We start from the raw sequence: 19567 nt of genomic DNA, 5'->3' as shown, positions 1-19567 counted from the left end.
GGGTGAGGAGATGCGTGAGGAGGGGTGAGGAGATGCGTGAGGAGGGGTGAGGAGATGCGTGAGGAGGGGTGAGGAGATGCGTGTGGAGGGGGTGAGGAGATGCGTGAGGAGGGGTGAGGAATGTGTGAGGAGGGGTGAGGAGATGCGTGTGGAGGGGGTGAGGAGATGCGTGAGGAGGGGGTGAGGAGATGCGTGAGGAGGGGGTGAGGAGATGCGTGAGGAGGGGTGAGGAGATACGTGAGGAGGGGTGAGGAGATGCGTGAGGAGGGGTGAGGAGATGCGTGAGGAGGGGTGAGGAGATGCGTGTGGAGGGGGTGAGGAGATGCGTGTGGAGGGGGTGAGGAGATGCGTGTGGAGGGGTGAGGAGATGCGTGAGGAGGGGTGAGGAGATGCGTGAGGAGGGGTGAGGAGATGCGTGAGGAGGGATGAGGAGATATGTGAGGAGGGGTGAGGAGATGCGTGAGGAGGTGTGAGGCTGTGTGAGACAGTAAGAGAGCCTTGAGGAGCTCAGACTGCTAGGAACAGGAGAGACGGTGTTGGGAGCATGAGAAGGTGTGAGGAGATACGTGAGGAGGGGTGAGGAGATACGTGAGGAGCTCAGACCGCTAGGAACAGGCTGGGACGGTGCTGGGAGCAGCAGCATGTGTCTCTGTGGCTCCTGAGGGGCCTGGACAGACAAGGGGGAGGCTGAGGAACGTGCTGGCAGCTCCCCGATTCCAGTCTGAGCAGGGGGGCCCAGGGTCTGGGGGGAGAGGCCGTGACGGCAGACCCAGCCCTGAGCCCTGGGCAGCCAGCCCCCGTGCCCCGTGCGTGCCCCCCGACCCCACCTCAGGTGGGCTCGGGGCTGACCTTGGACATCTATCTCCCGCAGAACAAGAAGAAGAAGAAGACAGACTTCATTCCCTACAGAGACTCGGTGCTGACCTGGCTCCTCCGGGAAAACCTAGGTGAGGACTCGCCCGGCCTGGGATCTGACACCCCCCCGGGTGCCACCTTCGCCCCCGCTCTGTCCCGGAGGGCGTCCATCCTTTCCTGGCTGAGCGGCGGGTCCGGGGGCTCCTCCTGGGGGACCAGGGAGGTGTCAGCGGTGGGTTTACGCCACCAGGCTGGGGGCAGGTGGCCCTCGGGGCTGCAGACCTGTAGCCCCTGTGTCGGTGCCCCCGGCTCAGGGCGGTGGTGCCCTGACTGCCACAGGGACTTAACTTCCCCCCGTCTGGTGACCCCTGGGAGCCCTGCTGGCTGTCCGGAGCTGCCTTGCTTCCCTGGCCTCCGCTCCAGCTGAGCTCTGAGCCAGTGAGATGGAGATGGAGCCTGAAACACCCCAACACCCATGTGTTCCACCCAAAATGGCCTTGGGGTCCTCCTCGCCTACACTTACAGCAGGGTGCGGGGGTCTGGGGGACTGACGTCCAGAAGGGTAAACTGGGTCCCAGGTGGCTGTGGACAGCTGGGGCTCTGGGGCCTTCCTCGGCTGCATGGCTACCAAGGGGCGTGACCCTGACCCCCAGAAGCAGCCTGGCTGGTCTCTGGTGTGGGCCACAGTGGGTGCAGTGCCAGGCCTCCTGGTGCAGAAGAGGGGAGTGGGAGACGGGGGGAAAGTGCCCCCCAGTGGGGGAACACGAGAGTCACAGGAGTATGTGCCCCTTCGCCTGGCCTCTCCCCCGGGGCCACACCCAGGTCCCTCCCCAAGGTGGGCGTTACACCCCTAGTCCTTCACACTATCAGCCTGCAGTCCCTCGGGGGGCTGCACCCTGAGAACGCGGCCCCGGGACACAGGTCCCTGAGGTCGGTGTGTCCAGAGCTCCAGCAAGGGCAGGACAGACAGCAGTCCTGGGGCTGCCCCGGCCCTGGCCCGACAGGACCCGCTGCCCAGAGGAGAACGGAGTCAGATGGTTGGTTTCCTCACACCCTGCGTGTCCTGACGCTGCATCTGGGAGACCCGGGCCGGGAATCTGATGGGAAACACACTCCAGATGACAGGGACCAAAGTGAAATCTTTAATGGACAGAAATGGTCCTTATCCACTAGTAAATGCCGTCAAACCCCACAACGTGCCTCTTTATCATAGGGATGGGGGTGGCTGCTTGTTGTAACGTGACCCCAAACGTGAGAAAAACATTTTTTTGTGTAGAAGACAAGCCAGCCAGGTGCCCGGCTCTGAGATCTGAGAGGGAGGCCGGCCCCCTGCCGTCTGCTCCCTCCCAGTGGCCCGAGGAGGGGGCCTGGGGGAGGTGGGGGATGGGACGGGTGGGCGGGGCTGACCCTCGGCGGGGACCACCGGGTCTCTTCCCACAGGCGGGAACTCCAGGACTGCGATGGTGGCGGCGCTGAGCCCCGCGGACATCAACTACGACGAGACGCTGAGCACCCTGAGGTGTGTCCCGAGGGGGCTGCGCTGGGCGGGAGCGGACCCTCCAGGGCCTCCACGGGGGGCCAGCTCCGCCGGGCCCCTCGAGGCTCCCAGGACTTCACGGGCCTCTTTCTGTGTCCCACCACTTGTGGCCTCGAGTGACCCCGGACCCTCGAAATGAGGCCGGGAGAGCAGTGCTCTGGGCTGAGTGGTTCACCCCGACCTGCGGGCCATGGAGCCACCAGGGGTCTTGAATGAGCCCCTGGGGACAGGCGTGTCTGCAGGTCCCGCTGGCCGGGGTACTGCTCAGCGGCCTGGCTGGGCACTCTCACCTCCTAGCCAGGAACACGTAGGGCTGGGGTGCAGGTTAGACTGCTCCGTGCACCCCGGGGCCACAGGGCCAAGTGGGAAGGGCTCCCCATGGGGAGAAGATCCCCCCATCCCTTCCCCTCCTGGGGCCTTGGTTTCCCCAAGTGCTGAGCCCCTATAAGTCAGTGCCCCTGCAGGTGGGTGCAGGCGGGGCTCCTGGTACCCTCGGCCGCCAGGCGCACAGCCCCCAGCCTCCCTTGCCCCCCCCAGGTACGCCGACCGGGCCAAGCAGATCCGCTGTAACGCCGTCATCAATGAGGACCCCAACAACAAGCTGATCCGAGAGCTGAAGGACGAGGTGACGCGGCTGCGGGACCTGCTCTACGCCCAGGGTCTGGGCGACATCACAGACAGTGAGTGTCTGTGCCCACCTGTCCCCGCCGGGCAGTGGGGCTGCGGGCCCCGGCTCCTTCCTGGGACCACCACCCGCTGACGGCGGCCCTTCTGGCTCGAGGCCCAGGCTCTGCTGTGGGTTCTAGGGCTGAGTGGCCTCTGGGTGGGGGGCCAGGGTCCTGGCGGGGCCTGCGGGGCTGCGTGTTCGGGTTTGTGGCTGGCCTGAGCAGGCCAGCAATGGCTTTCCCGGAAGCCGCATGGGCAGGCGGTGCCGGGCCATCCCCACGCCCGCCGAGGACCACCGCCCTGCCTGAGGCCTGGCCTGGGACACGCCCTCTGGAGACAAACCTGCTCTTCTGTTTCTGTCTCTCCCACGCCTGCCCCGTAGCCAGCACTGTGCCCGGAGGACGCAGATGTGTGTATCCCCTGCTCTCTGCGCTCCCCGCTTCCGCCAGCCTGCGGGCGTAGGCAGCACGGGGCAGGCGCACCCCCTCCACGGCCTTCCCCTCCTCAGGCCTGGAGGACCAGCGTCCTCTCGCTCACGCGCCCTGCGGCCGTGCTCCTGGCTCACCCCCGTGTGTGCTGGGCGACTGAGGCAATGGGGAGGCCCGGGGCAGCCAAGGCCTCTTGAGGCTGAGCGTGGCCGAGGTCAGGCTCTGACCCCCGTGTTCCTAGAGGCCTGGGAAATGCTAACCGTCAGCAGAGGCCAGGGCAGCTCGGTGGCTGTCTCCGTCCCGGCCTCCCGGCTTTGGCCTCCCTTGACCTCGCCCAGCCCAAGCCCCCTCCCTTGGAAATGCCAGGAGTCTGACTGCTGCCAGGCCCCTCTGGGCTGCATCTCCCACTGGCCCTGGGCAGGGGCAGGAGCTGGGTGCCCCCTCCCCACCCAGGAGCCGCAGGCCACCCTTGGCTTCCCGGGCACCCCGTGCTGCCTTACGTTCGCCGCTGCTCTGCTGTATGTCTGCTTCTGCCAGGAGGGTCCCGGGCACCTCCCGCCCCAGGGGGTGTCACAGCCCCGCTCCCCAGCCGTGGGGGTCTCAGAGCAGCGTGTGGGGTGGAGGAGCAGGGGCCCCCTCAGAGGTCCCACAGCTCACTCTCTGCCAGGGCGCTCAGTGGGGTGGACAGTGCAGCCCGGCCCCCACAGCTCAGGGTCGCAGTGGGTGTGTGGGGTGGTGGAGAGGGTGAGGATGAGCGTCAGGGCCTGGGTTCAGGGGGCCGCCGGGTGGGGGCAGCAGAGGGCGGTGGGCAGGAGGGCGGGGCGGCGGGTGAGGCCAGGCTTGGTGAGCGGGTAGAGGAGCGGGGGCCCCAGGTGGGGGTGGGGCGGGCAGCCTTGCATGCGCTCGCCCGGGCGCCCGGCTCCTGGTCCCTGTGTGCTGCCTTCCCCTCACCCATCTGCTTTTTCCCAACTTGGTCTTTCTTTTCTCTCCTCCCGTCTGTCTGCCCCTCTTCCTCCCATAGACGTGTCCGACCTTGAGAACAATAACCGTAACCGTGGCGGGGTGGAGCTGAACCCAGCCCCTGACAATCTCTCCACAGTGACCAACGCCCTGGTGGCCCTGAGCCCCTCGTCCTCACTCTCGGCCCTGTCCAGCCGCGCCGCCTCCGTGTCCAGCCTGCACGAGCGCATCTTGTTTGCCCCGGGCAGCGAGGAGGCCATCGAAAGGCTGAAGGTGAGGCAGGGCCGGGCTCAGGCGGTGGGCACAGGGCCGAGACCCCTCCTCTCAGACCGTCGCAGGCAGAGGGTCAGAGGCGGTTTGAGCAGGGCCAGGGGACGTGGCTGCATCCTGGCCCCGGGCCCGCTGGTGCCCGCCCAGGGACCCAGGGCTCCCTGCCCAGGATCGCGGGGCCCATCTGCTGACCGGGGCGGGCAGGCGTCCCAGGGCCTCTGCGCCCCCTCCCGGGTCTCCGTGCTCGCACCCGCCCCGGCGTGGCGGCCCACCCCCGGCTGGCCACAGGCGAGCTGCTTGTAGGGTTTTGATTACTGGCTTCCTTCAGCAGATGGGCACTCGGTGCCGGCTGTGAGCAGTGGACAGTGAGCCCGGACTGTGGAGCCTGAGGGGACTGAGGGGACAAAGGCACAGGGGCCCGACCCGGGCTGATGAAGGGGCGTGCGGTCACCTGGGGCGTGGGGCCTCCGTACGCTGTGGGGACCCAGCGGAATGTGGGTTCCAACTGGGGTGTGGGATTCCACCAAGGACGTGGGGGTCCCACCGGGGCTGGGGCGCCGGGACGGGAGCGGGAGACGGGGCGGGAACGGGAAGCATCGTCCGTCTCAGCATGGTTGGGGACACCTGAGCCTCGGAAGCAGTGTCTGGACATCTTGGCGCGCTCGTTCCTCTCCCAGGTGGAGTCGGCCCTCCCCTCTGTCCTCTGTCCTCTGTCCGCAGGATAGACGTGCCTCCTTTGCACATGTGACCCTCAGCCCTTCACCCTCATCTTTTAGACTTCGTGCTGCCTAGATGGACCGGAATTGGGGTGTTGGGCCCCGCAGACCTGGCTACTCATCTCCCCTTTGCCTGGCACCCAAGCCTCTGTCCACTGCCTGCCCCCTGCCCTGACCTCACTCGTTTCTGTCTCCCTCCCCAGGAGACAGAAAAGATCATCGCTGAGCTCAACGAGACCTGGGAGGAGAAACTGCGGCGCACGGAGGCCATCCGGATGGAGAGGTGGGGGGAGGGGGCTGGGGGCCAGGCCGTCTGATGGAGAGGAGGGGGCTGGGGACCAGGCTGTCTGATGGAGAGGTGGGAGGAGGGGGCTGGGATTGGCCCGTCTGATGGAGAGGAGGGAGGTGGGGGCTGGGGGCCAGATCGTCTGATGGAGAGGTGGGGGCTGGGACTGGCCCCCCCGATGGAGAGGTGGGGACTGGGGACTGGGGGCTGGGGACCAGACCGTCTGATGGAGAGGTGGGAGGTGGGGGCTGGGGACCAGGCCGTCTGATGGAAAGGAGGGGGCTGGGGACCAGGCCGTCTGATGGAGAGGAGGGGGCTGGGGACCAGACCATGTGATGGAGAGGAGGGGACTGGGGACCAGACCGTCTGATGGAGAGGTGGGGGGAGGGGGCTGGGACCATCTGATGGAGAGGAGGGGGCTGGGGACCAGACTGTCTGAAGGAGAGGAGGGGGCTGGGGACCAGACTGTCTGAAGGAGAGGAGGGGGCTGGGGACCAGACTGTCTGATGGAGAGGAGGGGGCTGGGGACCAGACCATGTGATGGAGAGGAGGGGGCTGGGGACCAGACCGTCTGATGGAGAGGTGGGAGGAGGGGGCTGGGATTGGCCCGTCTGATGGAGAGGAGGGAGGTGGGGGCTGGGGGCCAGATCGTCTGATGGAGAGGTGGGGGCTGGGACTGGCCCCCCCGATGGAGAGGTGGGGGCTAGGGACTGGGGGCTGGGGACCAGACCGTCTGATGGAGAGGTGGGAGGTGGGGGCTGGGGACCAGGCCGTCTGATGGAAAGGAGGGGGCTGGGGACCAGGCCGTCTGATGGAGAGGAGGGGGCTGGGGACCAGACCATGTGATGGAGAGGAGGGGGCTGGGGACCAGACCGTCTGATGGAGAGGTGGGGGGAGGGGGCTGGGACCGTCTGATGGAGAGGAGGGGGCTGGGGACCAGACTGTCTGAAGGAGAGGAGGGGGCTGGGGACCAGACTGTCTGAAGGAGAGGAGGGGGCTGGGGACCAGACTGTCTGATGGAGAGGTGGGGGGAGGGGGCTGGGACCGTCTGATGGAGAGGAGGGGGCTGGGGACCAGGCCGTCTGATGGAGAGGTGGGGGGAGGGGGCTGGGACCGTCTGATGGAGAGGAGGGGGGTGGGGGCTGGGGGCCAGGCCGTCTGATGGAGAGGAGGGGGCTGGGGACCAGACTGTCTGATGGAGAGGAGGGGGCTGGGGACCAGACCATGTGATGGAGAGGTGGGAGGTGGGAGCTGAGATTGGGCCCCCCGATGGAGGGGTGGGTGGAGGGGGCTGGGATTCTGTGCCCGCTCTGGGGTCTTGCACCCAGGGGTGGCCATGTCCAGTGCAGGACATATCTGTCCCCTCTCATCCAGTGACCCCGCCCCTGTCACCAATGGCCCCACTGACCTGATCCCCCATCAGGGGACCAGCCCCTCCAAGGGGCACCTGAACTCATAGACCAGATGAAACCCTGTGGGTGCTGACCCCCTCACTCTGTCCCCAGGGAAGCGCTGCTGGCCGAGATGGGCGTGGCCATGAGGGAGGACGGTGGCACGCTGGGGGTGTTCTCTCCCAAAAAGGTAGGAGCCGATCCGTTCCCTTGGCCGCCCCAGCGTGGACAGGGATGGGGGGCCTGCAGCCCTGGGCAGCTGTCAGCTCCTGGGAGCAGGGAAGCAGGCTCCGGGACCTGGCCGCGTTCACCTGCAGCCTTTCCTTCCCTGTGTGGCCCCTCGCCCTACCCCCTGTTCACCGTGAGATGTCTTTGTGGCCAAAGGACATCAGAAGGTCACTTAGCTGCCTGAGGAGTGGGCTGGGCCCCTTAGGTTGGGGTGAGACCGGGCTCCTGAAACAGGGGGAGCCAGCACCACCCCCAGGAGCCTGCAGGGCAGGGCTGGGGGACATGAGCCAGGAGCCAGCTGTCCTCTTGGAGATTAAGCTAAAGTGAGTCTAGCCTTCCCAGCAGGGACTCCTCTTCTGCACCTAGCCCGGCTTGTCTGTGGCCTAGGACCTCACATGGAACCAAGCCCCAGCCCCTGTTCCATAGCTCAGGTGGGGCAGAGCGCGAGCACTCAGGAAAAGTCTCTGTGATTCTAGGACCTAGACCCACCCTCCCCTGCCAAAGACTGCCAGACCCTCAGAGCCCTTAGGAGCCGCGCTTCAAGCACGGAAGTCTTCCTGGAGGCAGTGGCAGTCCGCGCCGGCCCCAGCACAGGATTCCTCAGGCCCTGGCCCTGCCACTTTGCTAGCGACAGAGTGCCTGGCAGACTTTTTATCCCACAAAAGCGCTTCTGTGTCTGCCTGTCTTAGAGCTGGTGGCACGTGAAGCCAGTGCTGTGCCGTTGGGGCCCCAAGGGAAGAGAGCACGGGGCACCCATGTGAGGGCTTATCCCTCAGGGTGGCTGCTCCCTGGGGACAGGGCCGGGCCCCTCAGGCTGCGTCTGCGCCCCGCCTGCTAGCTGGGGAGCAGCATGTGCAGAGGCCCAGAGGCAGGAGGGAGGGTGCCTGGGGAGCAGTGGCGCCCTGGAGGTGCTTCACATCTGTCCAGATGGACCTTTCGTTTTGTTTGGGATTCACTGCCCGTGGCGGGGGCGCCCCGTCCATGAGAGAGATGCCCTGTTCATGAGAGGGGTGCCCTGTCCCTGGGGGGCGTCCTGTTCATGAGAGGGGCACCCTGTCCCTGGAGGGAGGTGCCCTGTCCCTGGGGGGCTGCCCCATCCCTGGGGGGCTGCCCTGGGAAGTGTGCAGAGCTGGGGTGCACCTGCCCTCAGGGCACCACTTGCACAGTCTTTTGGCTTTGTTGGTGGCAGAGGGATTTGCTGGTGGCCCAGGCCTGGACACTGCCCAGGAGGGGGCTGGCCCTGGAGACCCCCACAGACGTCTCCTCTGGAGACGTGCAGGACACCCTCCTGGGAACAGGGTGGCTGGAGATGGCCTGTCCTGTGTCTGATGATCAGGTCTCCCCGACCTTGCGCTGAGTACTGGGGGCCCCAGGGCTCTGTAGTGAGGGTGTGGACAGCTGGCCCCAAGGAGCCAGATGGGAAGCAGGAAGCTGTCCAGCCTTGCCTTGCTGTGGAGTCCTTGCCGGGACGGGCTGGAGGTTGGAAAGCGTTGGGGCCCAGAGACCCTGAGGGAGAGCAGAGGAGGAGGGTGAGGTGGGGCAGAGCCCGCTGCGGCTGCTCTGGGCATGGGTGGGGGGGGCAGTGCTTAGGCAGGACCGTGGCGGAGGCGCTCACCCTGGCCGTGACTCGCGCTCTGGTAGACCCCTGGTCAAGACAGGCGGGGGGCGTCCGAGCCGGCTGGCTCACAGCCTCTCTGCTCCTCGGCCTCCAGGGCCCGAGCCTCCCTGCCGGGCTCCTGGGGCCCCCTGGGGCCTCAGCCCCGGGGTTGGGATGGGGACCTGCGGTCCTGTTTTACGGGAGGATCGGGCCCGGGCCCCACAGAGCCCAGGCCCGCCCTGCACGTCCAAGCCCGCGTGCCCTCAAGTGCTCAGAGCTGGACTCCCAGCCCCTCTGGAGATCCAGCGCCCCTGAGTGCTGCCCCCAAGAATCTGGGGTCCCCATCAGAGTCTCCTCCTCCTGTCCTCGGCCAGGCTGGGGGACACTGTGTCCCCTGCGAGGCCGGGCCTAGGGCTGGCGGTGGTCTGGTCCCTGGGAGAGAGAGGGCAGCGGGCGGCCAGGGCCAGGCTCCTGCCCTCCCTAAGAGAGGTGACCCCCTGTCTCCCCAGACGCCACATCTGGTCAACCTGAACGAGGACCCGCTCATGTCCGAGTGCCTGCTCTACTACATCAAGGATGGGATCACCAGGTGGGGGCCGGCGGGGCACGGCGAGGGCCGCGGAGCCCGGCCATCTGCTGGTGGCGATGCCACGGGCCCCTCTGGGCGGTGCGGCTCCCGTGGCCGGGCCGTGTCGGGGGCGTCCCTTGCACCCCTGCTCATGTGCTCTCCAGCCGTCCCCTGTAAGGGCTGGGCATCCAGGAGGCTGTGGGGGGCGGGGGGCCCGGCAGGTGGCGTCGCGGGTGCGCTGGGCCGTGGTGCTGACGGCCTGCTGCACGCAGGGTGGGCCGGGAGGACGCGGAGAAGCGGCAGGACATTGTTCTGAGCGGACACTTCATCAAGGAGGAGCACTGTGTCTTCCGGAGTGACTCCCGTGGCGGAAGTGAAGGTACCGCCCTGCCCCGCTCCCACTGGGTGCTGCTGGGCATCTGCCCCGGGGGCCCTGCTTGGTCAGTGCCCCCCCCAGCTTCCTAGCCAGTCCTGGGAACCACCCCTATTCTAAAGGTGCTTAGACAGTTGGGCTGGGGACCCGGGGCTCCCTCCTCAGATGGGGGGCCAGTTGGTGGGTTCACGGGCGGGAGAGCACTGGGCCCAGATCAAGGGGACCACCGTCCTCAGGCCGCAGCTTCCCGCGGGCTGGGAGTGGCCATCTGTCCATCGCCCCGGCCGGCCTGCCCTTGGGTCTCCGTCACCACTGCCGGTCTTGAGCACGATCCTTCCTTTGCGGGGAGGCACCTGCTGTCACAGTGGCCACGGCCCCCAAGCTCAGTGCATGCTCCCTGGTGGGCGTCCAGCCAGCCTCAGGGCTGCAGACTAGTGATCTCTCCATGATCAGGCCACCTCGGGGTGGTGGCCGTAAGCTGTGTTGAGGACATTGGTTCTCCCAGAATTCTGTCCCCAAAGCTCTCCCTGCCCTCGGGGGGTGGACACAAAGCCAGGAGGGGCTCTGGGACTCCAGGACCGTCCCTCCTGGAGACACCGCAGGGCGGGGTGGGCGCCTGGCACGGCCTCCCTGGCTCTGACTCGAGGCAGAAGAGCCTCCCTGCTGGGTGTCACCTCCCTCGCCTGGGAGGGGCTGAGATGCCCCTCCGGCTTCTTTGAGGCCCAATCGAGGTGCTACAGGGAGGAGGCGCCTGGTGGGGCCACACTTGGGTGCCAGGTGGCCATGTGGGTCGAGCCCCCCACCCCCCACCCTGAGAGCTTGCTGGACTTAGGGAAACAGCCAGGGTGACAGCCCCTCACGGTCCTCCTCTCTGCCCCTTGCCTGTCCTGTAGCTGTGGTGACCCTAGAACCCTGTGAAGGGGCGGACACCTATGTCAACGGCAAGAAAGTCACAGAGCCCAGCGTCCTGCGGTCAGGTACAGTGGGGGCGGGGGTCGCCCCACTCCCCATGCCTGTGCACCCCTGCTCCCAGACTGTGCAGCTGCAGGCACCTGGCCAGCTCGCAGGCGCCCCGGCAGCACCGTAGGGTCGGAGGCGGTGGGGCAAAGGCTGTTCTCGGCAGCACTGAGGCGGAACTCCACGAGGGGCCCTATCCCAGAGCCCCGGCAGGATGGAGGGGAGCCTTGGTAGGGCAGCCAGCGGGGCATGGGCTGCACGACCCCCGCACCCCGGCCTCCTGACTGGGCCTCGTGCCCTGGTGTTATAAAACATGCAGGAGGAAGATGTATGTACATAGACACACACGTGTATGTACTGCTATATCTGTCCGTCCATCTACCGAGAGACTTATTCTATGTAATTGGCTCGGGAGGTGGTGGGGGCTGGACAGATGGGTCTGAAATCTGCAGGTGGAACTTTCTCCTCAGGGACATCTCTGTTCAGCTCTTAAGGCCTTTTCCCGAGGGGCAAGGCCCTGGTGGGTGGTCTCCTTTCCTGAGGTCACGTGATTGGAGGTGCCACCCCAGCTACAGATGTCCCCGCCCCAGCAGCGCCTACATCAGTGCCTGAGCGCACCGCTGGGCTCTGTACCCCAGCCGAGCTGACACGTGGACAGACCGCCATGTCACTGTGTCTGATGACTCTGCTGAGAACGAGGGCACTCTCCCTCTGCCCCAGCTGGGGATGCAGAGGGGACACCCCCAGCCTGACGTCCAGACCTCTCTCACTGCTCCAAACGGCCCTCTCTGCCTTTGTGGTCCTGGGATGCTTTGAGGGGGGACGCACCACACATCCTGGACTCAGGGGCCTTGTGGGGCCGCCCATGGCTGGCGTTCTTGCTCGATTGAGCCAGGCAAGGACAGGTCCAGAGAGCAGTTTCTGTCTCCCTTGTCGCTTCAGGATCGGTGCCTGCAGGCTCAGGACAGGGCCTGGGCTGGGAGGGGAGCGGAACTCGGGGGCTGGAGGAGCTGCCTGCAGGCTGGGGGCCTCTTGTGGGGAGTGGGACTGACCCGGGTTTGCAGGCCCCAGAGTAGAGCTGTGATTCCTGGAAAAATTCAGAAGGAAACGAGGCGGTTCATAGAGACCCCTGCCTCCAGGCAGGACAATTCTGGGACAGCCAGCACTGCCCTGGGGGCACTTGTGTGCCGGGGAGGGTCCTGCCAACGGGTGGACCCTGGCTCTGGAAACATGCCGGCCCCTGCTCTGCTGCCATCCAGGGCACAGCTGGGAAGGGAAGTGCCAGCAGAGGGGCCACACCCAGCCCTCAGATGGGGGGGTGCCAGGGCATGGGGCAGGAGGCCAGGCTGGCCTGGGGGTGGCACTTGCGGGGTTGTGGAGAGGAGGGATGGTGGAGACAGCCCACGACTGTTAGCCAACATCACTGCTGCTGGGAGGGGTGGGGCCCAGGAGAGGATCCGGTTAGCATGAGGAGGCGCGTTCAGGTCCTGGTGGGGGAGGAGGCCATCCCGCGGGGGGCAGGTGAGGGGGACGCTGGGCAGAGGAGGCAGTGGGCTGGCTCCAGACAGCTGGGGGCCCCCTGGGGAGGGTGACGCTGGGACCCCGGGTGGATTCCTCCCCTTTCCCCTCCCCTCCTCCGAGGCCCCCCAGACCAAAGGTTCTCCAGCTCCGGCCTTGGCCCTGTCCCCCAGGAAACCGCATCATCATGGGCAAGAGCCATGTGTTCCGGTTCAACCACCCCGAGCAGGCACGGCAGGAGCGCGAGCGCACGCCCTGCGCAGAGACACCGGCCGAGCCCGTGGACTGGGCCTTCGCCCAGCGCGAGCTGCTGGAGAAGCAGGGCATCGACATGAAGCAGGAGATGGAGCAGAGGTGGGCAGGCTGCCCCTCCCGGCCCCCACGCCGGCGCCTGCCCACCAGCACTCATCTGCCACTCTTGCAGGCTCCAGGAGCTGGAGGACCAGTACCGCCGGGAGCGCGAGGAGGCCACCTACCTGCTGGAGCAGCAGCGGCTGGTGAGGCGCCCCCCACCCCGGGTCCCCGCTCCCCACCAGCCCTTCGCTCAGCCTCAGGAGCTGGAGCTGGTGGGGCCGCGTCCGGCGGGGAGGGCCGCAGGGGGCTGGTCTCCGCATGGAGCCACAGGTGCCACTTCTGTGCCCAGGACTACGAGAGCAAGCTGGAGGCCCTGCAGAAGCAGATGGACTCCAGGTACTACCCCGAGGTGAACGAGGAGGAGGAGGAGCCAGAGGATGAAGGTGAGGGGTCGAGTCCGGCGCCGGGTCGGGCCGGGCCAGCCCGGGCCAGCCCGGGCCAGCCTGGGGCTGGGGAGGGGTCTCCCTGCGGAGATGGACCTGGACCTGCAGGGGACTCCCTGCAGGTCGGCTGGTCCGCACCTTCGCCCCGGGACCCCCGGTCTGCAGGCAGGATTTAGGAGGCTGTGCTGCAGCAGGAAGGCACCTGTGCACACGCACACACACACGCGCAGTTCTGGGGCAGGCAGCCTGGAGCATGAGGAGGACGGTTCAGGGTCCCGTGCGGGCACCTTGCGTCCATCTGGCCGGTCCTGCCCGACGGCAGCTAGTGCTCCTCCCGGGACAAGGTTTCTGCTCCATCTCGGAGCGTTTCATTGGGCGGCCCACCGCTGACCGCAGCTGCCAGGGCCAAGGACCGCCCGCAGGCAGGGTTCACATCCAGCTCGGTCTCCAGTCAGCTGGTTGGCCCTTTGCGCGGATGAGACCGGACCGCCCTTGTCTGGACTCGTCTACCGGTGGGGGGGGTCGGGGGGGAGGTGCCAGGCCGCAGCCCATTCTCCTGACCCCGCCCCACTGCTGGGGCTCCAGGCTGACCCTCAGGCCCTCACGCTCACTCTGGGGGCGCAGCGGCCGCCGTGGGGCCCGAGGGCCCCTCCCTGAGGCAGGTCGCCCTGCCCGGCCCCTTCCGAGCACCCCAGTTGGTGCGACCCTGGGGACCTGAGACCCCGCCCCCCATCGACCGGACGTGCCTCTCCGCACAGTCCAGTGGACCGAGCGGGAGTGCGAGCTGGCGCTGTGGGCCTTCCGGAAGTGGAAGTGGTACCAGTTCACGTCGCTGCGGGACCTGCTGTGGGGCAACGCCATCTTCCTCAAGGAGGCCAACGCCATCAGCGTGGAGCTCAAGAAGAAGGTGGGCCGGCCCCACCCCGCGCCGCTGCTGCAACACCACGCCCCCGCCATGCCCTGCCATGCCCCCGCAACACCACGCCCATACCACGCCCCACCATGCCCATGCAGCCATGCTGATGCCACGCCCCACAACGCCACGCCCCCGCCACGCCCATGCAGCCACGCTGATGCCACGCCCTGCTACGCCACGCCCCCACAGCGCCACGCCCCACCATGCCCATGCAGCCACGCTGATGACACTTCCCCACTATGCCACGCCCCCGCCACGCCATGCCCCACTGTGCCACGCAACACCACGCCATGCCATGCCCCCGCCACGCCCCAGGCAGCCACGCTGATGCCACGCCCCGCTACGCCACGCCCCACAACACTACGCCCATACCACGCCCCTGCCACGCCCCATGCAGCCACGTTGATGCCACGCCCGCTACGCCACGCCCCATGCAGCCACGCTGGTGCCACGCCCCTGCAACACCACGCCCATGCAGCCACGCTGCAGCCACGCTGATGCCACGCCATGCTATGCCACGCCCACACACCCCAGCCATGCACGCCACACATGCCACGCCCATGCACGCCACGCTCATGCCACGCCCTCGCCACGCCCCCAGCACACCAGCCAGGCCCCTGCTACGCCACGCCCCCACCGTGCTGTCTGCACCTCGAGGGTACCCTTCAAGCCCAGTAGGACTCCCAGCTGAGCGGCTCTACCTCCCTACCAGGGGGGCGGGACTCCCCTGACCTGTACCCCTAGGTGGGCGGGTGGCTGAAGGGAGGCCAGCACTGACCAAGGGGAGCGCGTAGGCAGGCCGGAGCGGGGCGGGGGGTGGGGGGGTGGCGGGGTAGTGGAGCTTCCTCTCCAGCCGTGGGAAGGCTATTCCAGGGCCGGGCTCCACCTTCGAGGGGCTGACGGGTGTCATCTTCATCGCGCACAGGTCCAGTTCCAGTTTGTCCTCCTCACGGACACACTCTACTCCCCGCTGCCACCTGACCTGCTGCCCCCGGAGGCCGCCAAAGACCGAGAGACTCGCCCCTTCCCGCGCACCATCGTGGCTGTGGAAGTCCAAGACCAGAAGAACGGGGCCACCCACTACTGGACGCTGGAGAAACTCAGGTGCGCGGGAAACGGGGTGAACGGGGATGTCCTGCAGCTAGTTTTCCTGTTCCCGTTCCTTTTTAAATCAGAAGAAAGTGCATAGGATTCAGGCTTATTAAAGAATCTGTGTGCTACTCTGTCAAAGCTGGGCTGAAGTTGGAGGAAGGGGCAGGTGAAGTGCTGGGGGGAGGAAGGCAGGGGCTCCTCCGCCTTGGGCGGAGCCTGGGGTGGCGGAGGGCAGGGCGGGGCCCCGGAGGACAGCCAGTCCGCTCTCCCCTCTGCCTCCAGGGCCCCGCGTGCCCACTCTGCCGCGTGCACCTGACTCCTCCTGGGTGAAGGTGACTGGGCAGAGTTTTGCCACGGGAGAAAAGTTTACTGTTGCTCAGCTTCCTCTAGAAGGAGGGACACCGCACACAGGGGAGGCGCAGGGCCGTTGGGGACGAAGGGGGGTCTCACTACGGCCTCTTGGAGGTGTTTGTGGGCACAGCTGGACAAGGTGAACAGTGAAGACCGGCTGGGTAGAACAGCGCTGGAGGCTTGGGCCAGGGCCTGCCTCGTGGCCTGGCCCTGCACCTGGAGATCAGGGCAGGGGAACTGGCTGGTTGAGTGGGCATGGGCCGGGTAAGGGGGTCTTCACTGTCGGGGAAGGGTCTCCCCAGGCAGCGAGGCCCCAGAGACGTCAGAACACTGTGAGACACAGAAAACGGAGAACGCAGACGCACTCACACGTGCAGCCACGCACGTCCACACACGTGATCCCGCTCACCCTCAAACACAGGCCCAGCAGCACGTGCACACCAACCATGTGCATTCACAGGCACACCTGCCCCTTCCCTGTCCTCCGGGCGCGGCCCCTCCTGGGAGATGAATGTCCCCCCGGGGCTTTCCTATGGCACCTGGGCCCCCGAGTGAAATATCCCTTGGGGGCGTTTCTCCCACAGCCTGCTGGTTTTCCAGGGTGATAACTTGGGAAATGCCTTGTTTCTCGTGTCCTGTCACAACTTGCCCTTCGCTCACCAGCTCCCAGGGCTCCATGCCCAAGTCTGGGTCCCCCCCACTCTGGCTGGTCCCAGCCCTGTCCTCCGCTGACACCCTGCAGCTGTCACTGGGGTTAAGAGAAGTGTGTGGTGAACGCGTGTTGAACCGCAAGCCCCTTGCTCACGGTCAGCCGATTCTGAGGACCGTAGAGGGTCTGTCCGGCAAACCCGCTTGAGCCGAGGGCAGCCCTGAGCATGACGCTCCGCCTGGGCCCATGCTGACCTCTGCCCCGCAGGCAGCGGCTAGACCTGATGCGGGAGATGTACGACCGGGCAGCCGAGGTGCCCTCCAGCGTCATCGAAGACTGTGACAATGTGGTGACTGGAGGAGACCCCTTCTACGACCGCTTCCCCTGGTTCCGGCTGGTGGGCAGGTGGGTGTCTGCCTCCGGACCGGGCTGAGAGTTTGGGAGAAGACTGGTGGGTGACTGGGAGACTGGTGGGTGGCGAGGGCCTGGGCCCTGGCCCGACACGAGGCGGGTGCTGGCCCTTCTCCATCCCGAATTCCCCTCCCTGGTGCTCCCTGGTCTGACTACCCCTGTCATCCTCTCCACACACCAGCGGGTCCTGATGGGGAGGGGGTCTCCGCATTGCCACCCACCCCCGCTTCGGGGCCATAGCCCTCAGGCGACACCTGTCCACGGGTGAGAATGTAAGGCTTGGTCAGGCCTTCTGGGCCGCTGGTGACGTGAGGGCTCCCAGAGCCCAGAGTCCATGCCTGCTGTTCCCTGCCTCCTGGGCTGGGGGACCCCCACGGGGCGTGATTTCTGAGGCTTCAATACGACCACGACCTTGGCCACACCTGGCCAGGACCACACCTGCCGGGACCTTCTGGAACCTTCCGGGGCTGCACACCGTCCCCATGGGCGGGTGTGTGTGTCCACGCCTGGGGACGGCGCGCCCCCTGGGCAACCTTGTCTTTGGAGGCGGTGCCCTCGGTGGCCCGCCCCGCCCCGCCGCCCCCGAGGAGCTGGTGTTAACTTCTCTCTGTCTTGTCGCACTAACCCCAGTTCAGTCGTCTCTGGCTGCAACAGCTACCCTCTTCTCAACACATGCATGAGCGAGCGCATGGCTGCTCTCACCCCCTCCCCCACCTTCTCGAGCCCCGACTCCGACGCCACCGAGCCTGCCGAGGAGCAGAGCGTGGGGGAGGAGGAGGAGGAGGAGGAGGAGGAGGAGGAGGACCTGGAGGACGACGTCTTTCCGGAGCACGTGCTGTGCGACGGCCGGGACCCGTTTTACGACCGGCCCCCCCTGTTCAGTTTAGTAGGAAGGTTGGTGAGGTTGAGGACGGCATGCTGGGAAGGAACCAGCTCTTTTGCACAGGAGCACTGCTGTGGGCACGGTGGAGCACCGGCAGGGTGCCGCCCCGGCGCGGGGGGGCAGGCAGGGGCTGGCCTCCCCCGGGGAGCCTGTGAGGCAGTGAGAGCGCCCTTGGCCGTCCTGGGGAGGCCTAGCCGGGGAGGGCATCCCAGTGACGGAGGAGGCAGGACGCCCCGGGCATGGGCTCCATGCAGGGAGGCCTGTCTCCACAGAGAGGCCTCTGGAACCCCAAGGAGAGCCCCCACCCCCGTGCAGGGGCCTCGGGAAAAGTGGGGGCAGGCATCCTTGCGCCCCCTCGCCCACCAGCGGAGGCCGCTGTCCCTCCCTCTGCTGTTTTTCCAAAAGAGACAGAGGGTCCGGGTCTGCTCCCAGTGCTGCCCCTGCCCCGCATCGTGGGAAGAGGAGCAGAACCTGGAGGAGGCTGTCGGGGGGCGGGGGGGGTGGGGAAGGAAGGGCAGAGCCTGGCAGTGGGAGGGCCTCCCTCTGAAGCCCTGGGCAGCCTGGCCTAGCCTGGCCTCACTCTGAGCCAGTCTCCGTCTAAGGTCGAGAACACCCCATCCCTCCTGACCTTCCGGCCACCAGTCCTGGAGACGGCGCCCTTGGCCTTGTGCCCTCCAGGGAGGTGCCCTTTGTGGAGAGGAGGCAGTGATGAAGGGTTCTAGACAGGAGAGAGACCAGGCCCAGGAGGGGGTGCGGGGCTCGCCCTGCAGGCAGATGGGGCAAGTACAGTCAGGCTGTGTTTTTATCACCATGGAACAGAAGCAGGAAGGAGAGATCTAGAAATGTAGCTGTAGCAGTAGAAACCTCGGCTCCCAGAGACTGAATTTACACATTCTGTGTGTCTGCAAAGGTGGAAGATAGTTTTAACGGCAACCCTTGTAGGAGTCTGGGATTGCTTCCTGGGCTAGTCTGAGGGAAGGTTTTTGGAAGTCTTGACCTTGGAGCACCAGTGCTGGAAGTGGTGCCGAGGCTGGCCCCCAGATAACGGGGTTTGTTCTGGGAGCCCTTGGGTGCAGCTGCTGGAGTGGAAGCCCCTCTGGTTCCTCTGGGAAGGAAGCAGGCTCTCTCTAGGGGATCGCGGGTTTATTCTGACTTGGTCTCCCTGAGTAGGGGCTGCTAGACCCCTGGCTCTCTCCTGAGATGCCTCAGCCCAGCTTCCTGACCCACCTACCCAAGTGAAGCTGTGACCCCCGGGGCTGGTCCCACGCAGGCCTCTCAGAAAACCCGGCCATGCGGGCCAGGGCTGCTGGGTGTCAGGCAGGTGTGGGGTCACTGGGAGAAGCGGGGTGGGCTCTTGCAGTCTCAGCCAGAAAGAGCTGGGTCCTTCCGACATTCCCCCTGTGATCTGGGATGTTATGAAACAACCAAAACCAAAGCTGCTCGAGAGGCCAGCTCCCCACGCGGCCGTCTGCGAGGGGCTTCATTTGGAAACGTCCTGATTTTTCTGGTTTGGCAAGAATTGGCTTTTCCCGCGCAGCAGCTGTGCAGGCCCAGCCCTGAGGAGGACCCGTGTGTGGTTCCCTTTATCCTTCTGGTAGCCGCTGGCTCTCTCTCCAAAGCTTAAGCAAAATTGGGGCGCCCACTCTTGCCTCCCTCCGGAAAGGCTTCCGTGGCCCCAGCATGCGTCTGCACCTCACCAATCTCGTGGTTAGCGCTGCCTCCTCCGCTCCCCCACGCTCCGCCCCGGCCCCCGCCTCTGCCGCCCCCTCTGTCTCCGGCGGGTCTCAGCCTGCTTCAAGGTGCCCTCGCTTCCGAGAACGGGGTCCCGGCAGGGGCCTCCCCTGAGTCCAGGGTCAGCCTGCGTGCCGCTGCGCTGGGAGTGGGGTGGGCCGGCCCAGGGGGTGGAGGTGGGCCTGTGGGCTCAGTCTCCCCCGTGATCCTCCCCGCCTGGACCTTTGCTCTCAGAAGGTGGGTGGGCAGGGGAGCTGCAGAGAGAGGAGGGCGAGGGGCTGACTGTCTGGGATGGATGGTCCCGGGGGAGGAGGACAGGTGCCCCCCCAAGTGTAGGATCCAGGACTCCAGGTGGAAAAGCACTGACCCGCCGTGTCCGCCCTGTGCCGGCGACGCCAAGCTGCCAGCCCCCAGCCGGTGTGCTCTGTGGCCCGAGCCGCTCAGCCC

General features: G+C 66.5%; 1 protein-coding gene across 4 annotated transcripts in view; it reads left to right on the top strand.

The window, feature by feature from the left end:
• Positions 1 to 19567, top strand: part of KIF1A (kinesin family member 1A) — a 90402-nt gene that overhangs the window by 39141 nt on the left and 31694 nt on the right. For 3 of the 4 annotated variants that reach the window (XM_081493313.1, XM_081493312.1, XM_081493314.1), the window contains 15 exons: positions 872 to 947; positions 2296 to 2374; positions 2930 to 3072; positions 4586 to 4719; positions 5636 to 5715; positions 7224 to 7299; positions 9444 to 9523; positions 9775 to 9881; positions 10769 to 10852; positions 12524 to 12704; positions 12775 to 12847; positions 12994 to 13087; positions 13846 to 13994; positions 14929 to 15107; positions 16363 to 16500. In XM_081493313.1, coding sequence (XP_081349439.1) covers positions 872 to 947; positions 2296 to 2374; positions 2930 to 3072; positions 4586 to 4719; positions 5636 to 5715; positions 7224 to 7299; positions 9444 to 9523; positions 9775 to 9881; positions 10769 to 10852; positions 12524 to 12704; positions 12775 to 12847; positions 12994 to 13087; positions 13846 to 13994; positions 14929 to 15107; positions 16363 to 16500 — 1673 coding nt within the window. Of the gene's footprint in view, positions 1 to 871; positions 948 to 2295; positions 2375 to 2929; positions 3073 to 3440; positions 3468 to 4507; positions 4720 to 5635; positions 5716 to 7223; positions 7300 to 9443; positions 9524 to 9774; positions 9882 to 10768; positions 10853 to 12523; positions 12705 to 12774; positions 12848 to 12993; positions 13088 to 13845; positions 13995 to 14928; positions 15108 to 16362; positions 16501 to 17136; positions 17401 to 19567 lie in introns of all 4 variants that reach the window. The other variant, XM_081493311.1, reaches the window with a different exon arrangement.

This window comes from Giraffa tippelskirchi, chromosome 5, assembly GCF_054371585.1.
Source record: "Giraffa tippelskirchi isolate mGirTip1 chromosome 5, T2T-mGirTip1v1.2.pri, whole genome shotgun sequence".
NCBI classification, from domain to species: domain Eukaryota; kingdom Metazoa; phylum Chordata; class Mammalia; order Artiodactyla; family Giraffidae; genus Giraffa; species Giraffa tippelskirchi.
Note: the sequence above shows the minus strand (reverse complement) of the source record. Positions and strands in the feature narration are given on the sequence as shown.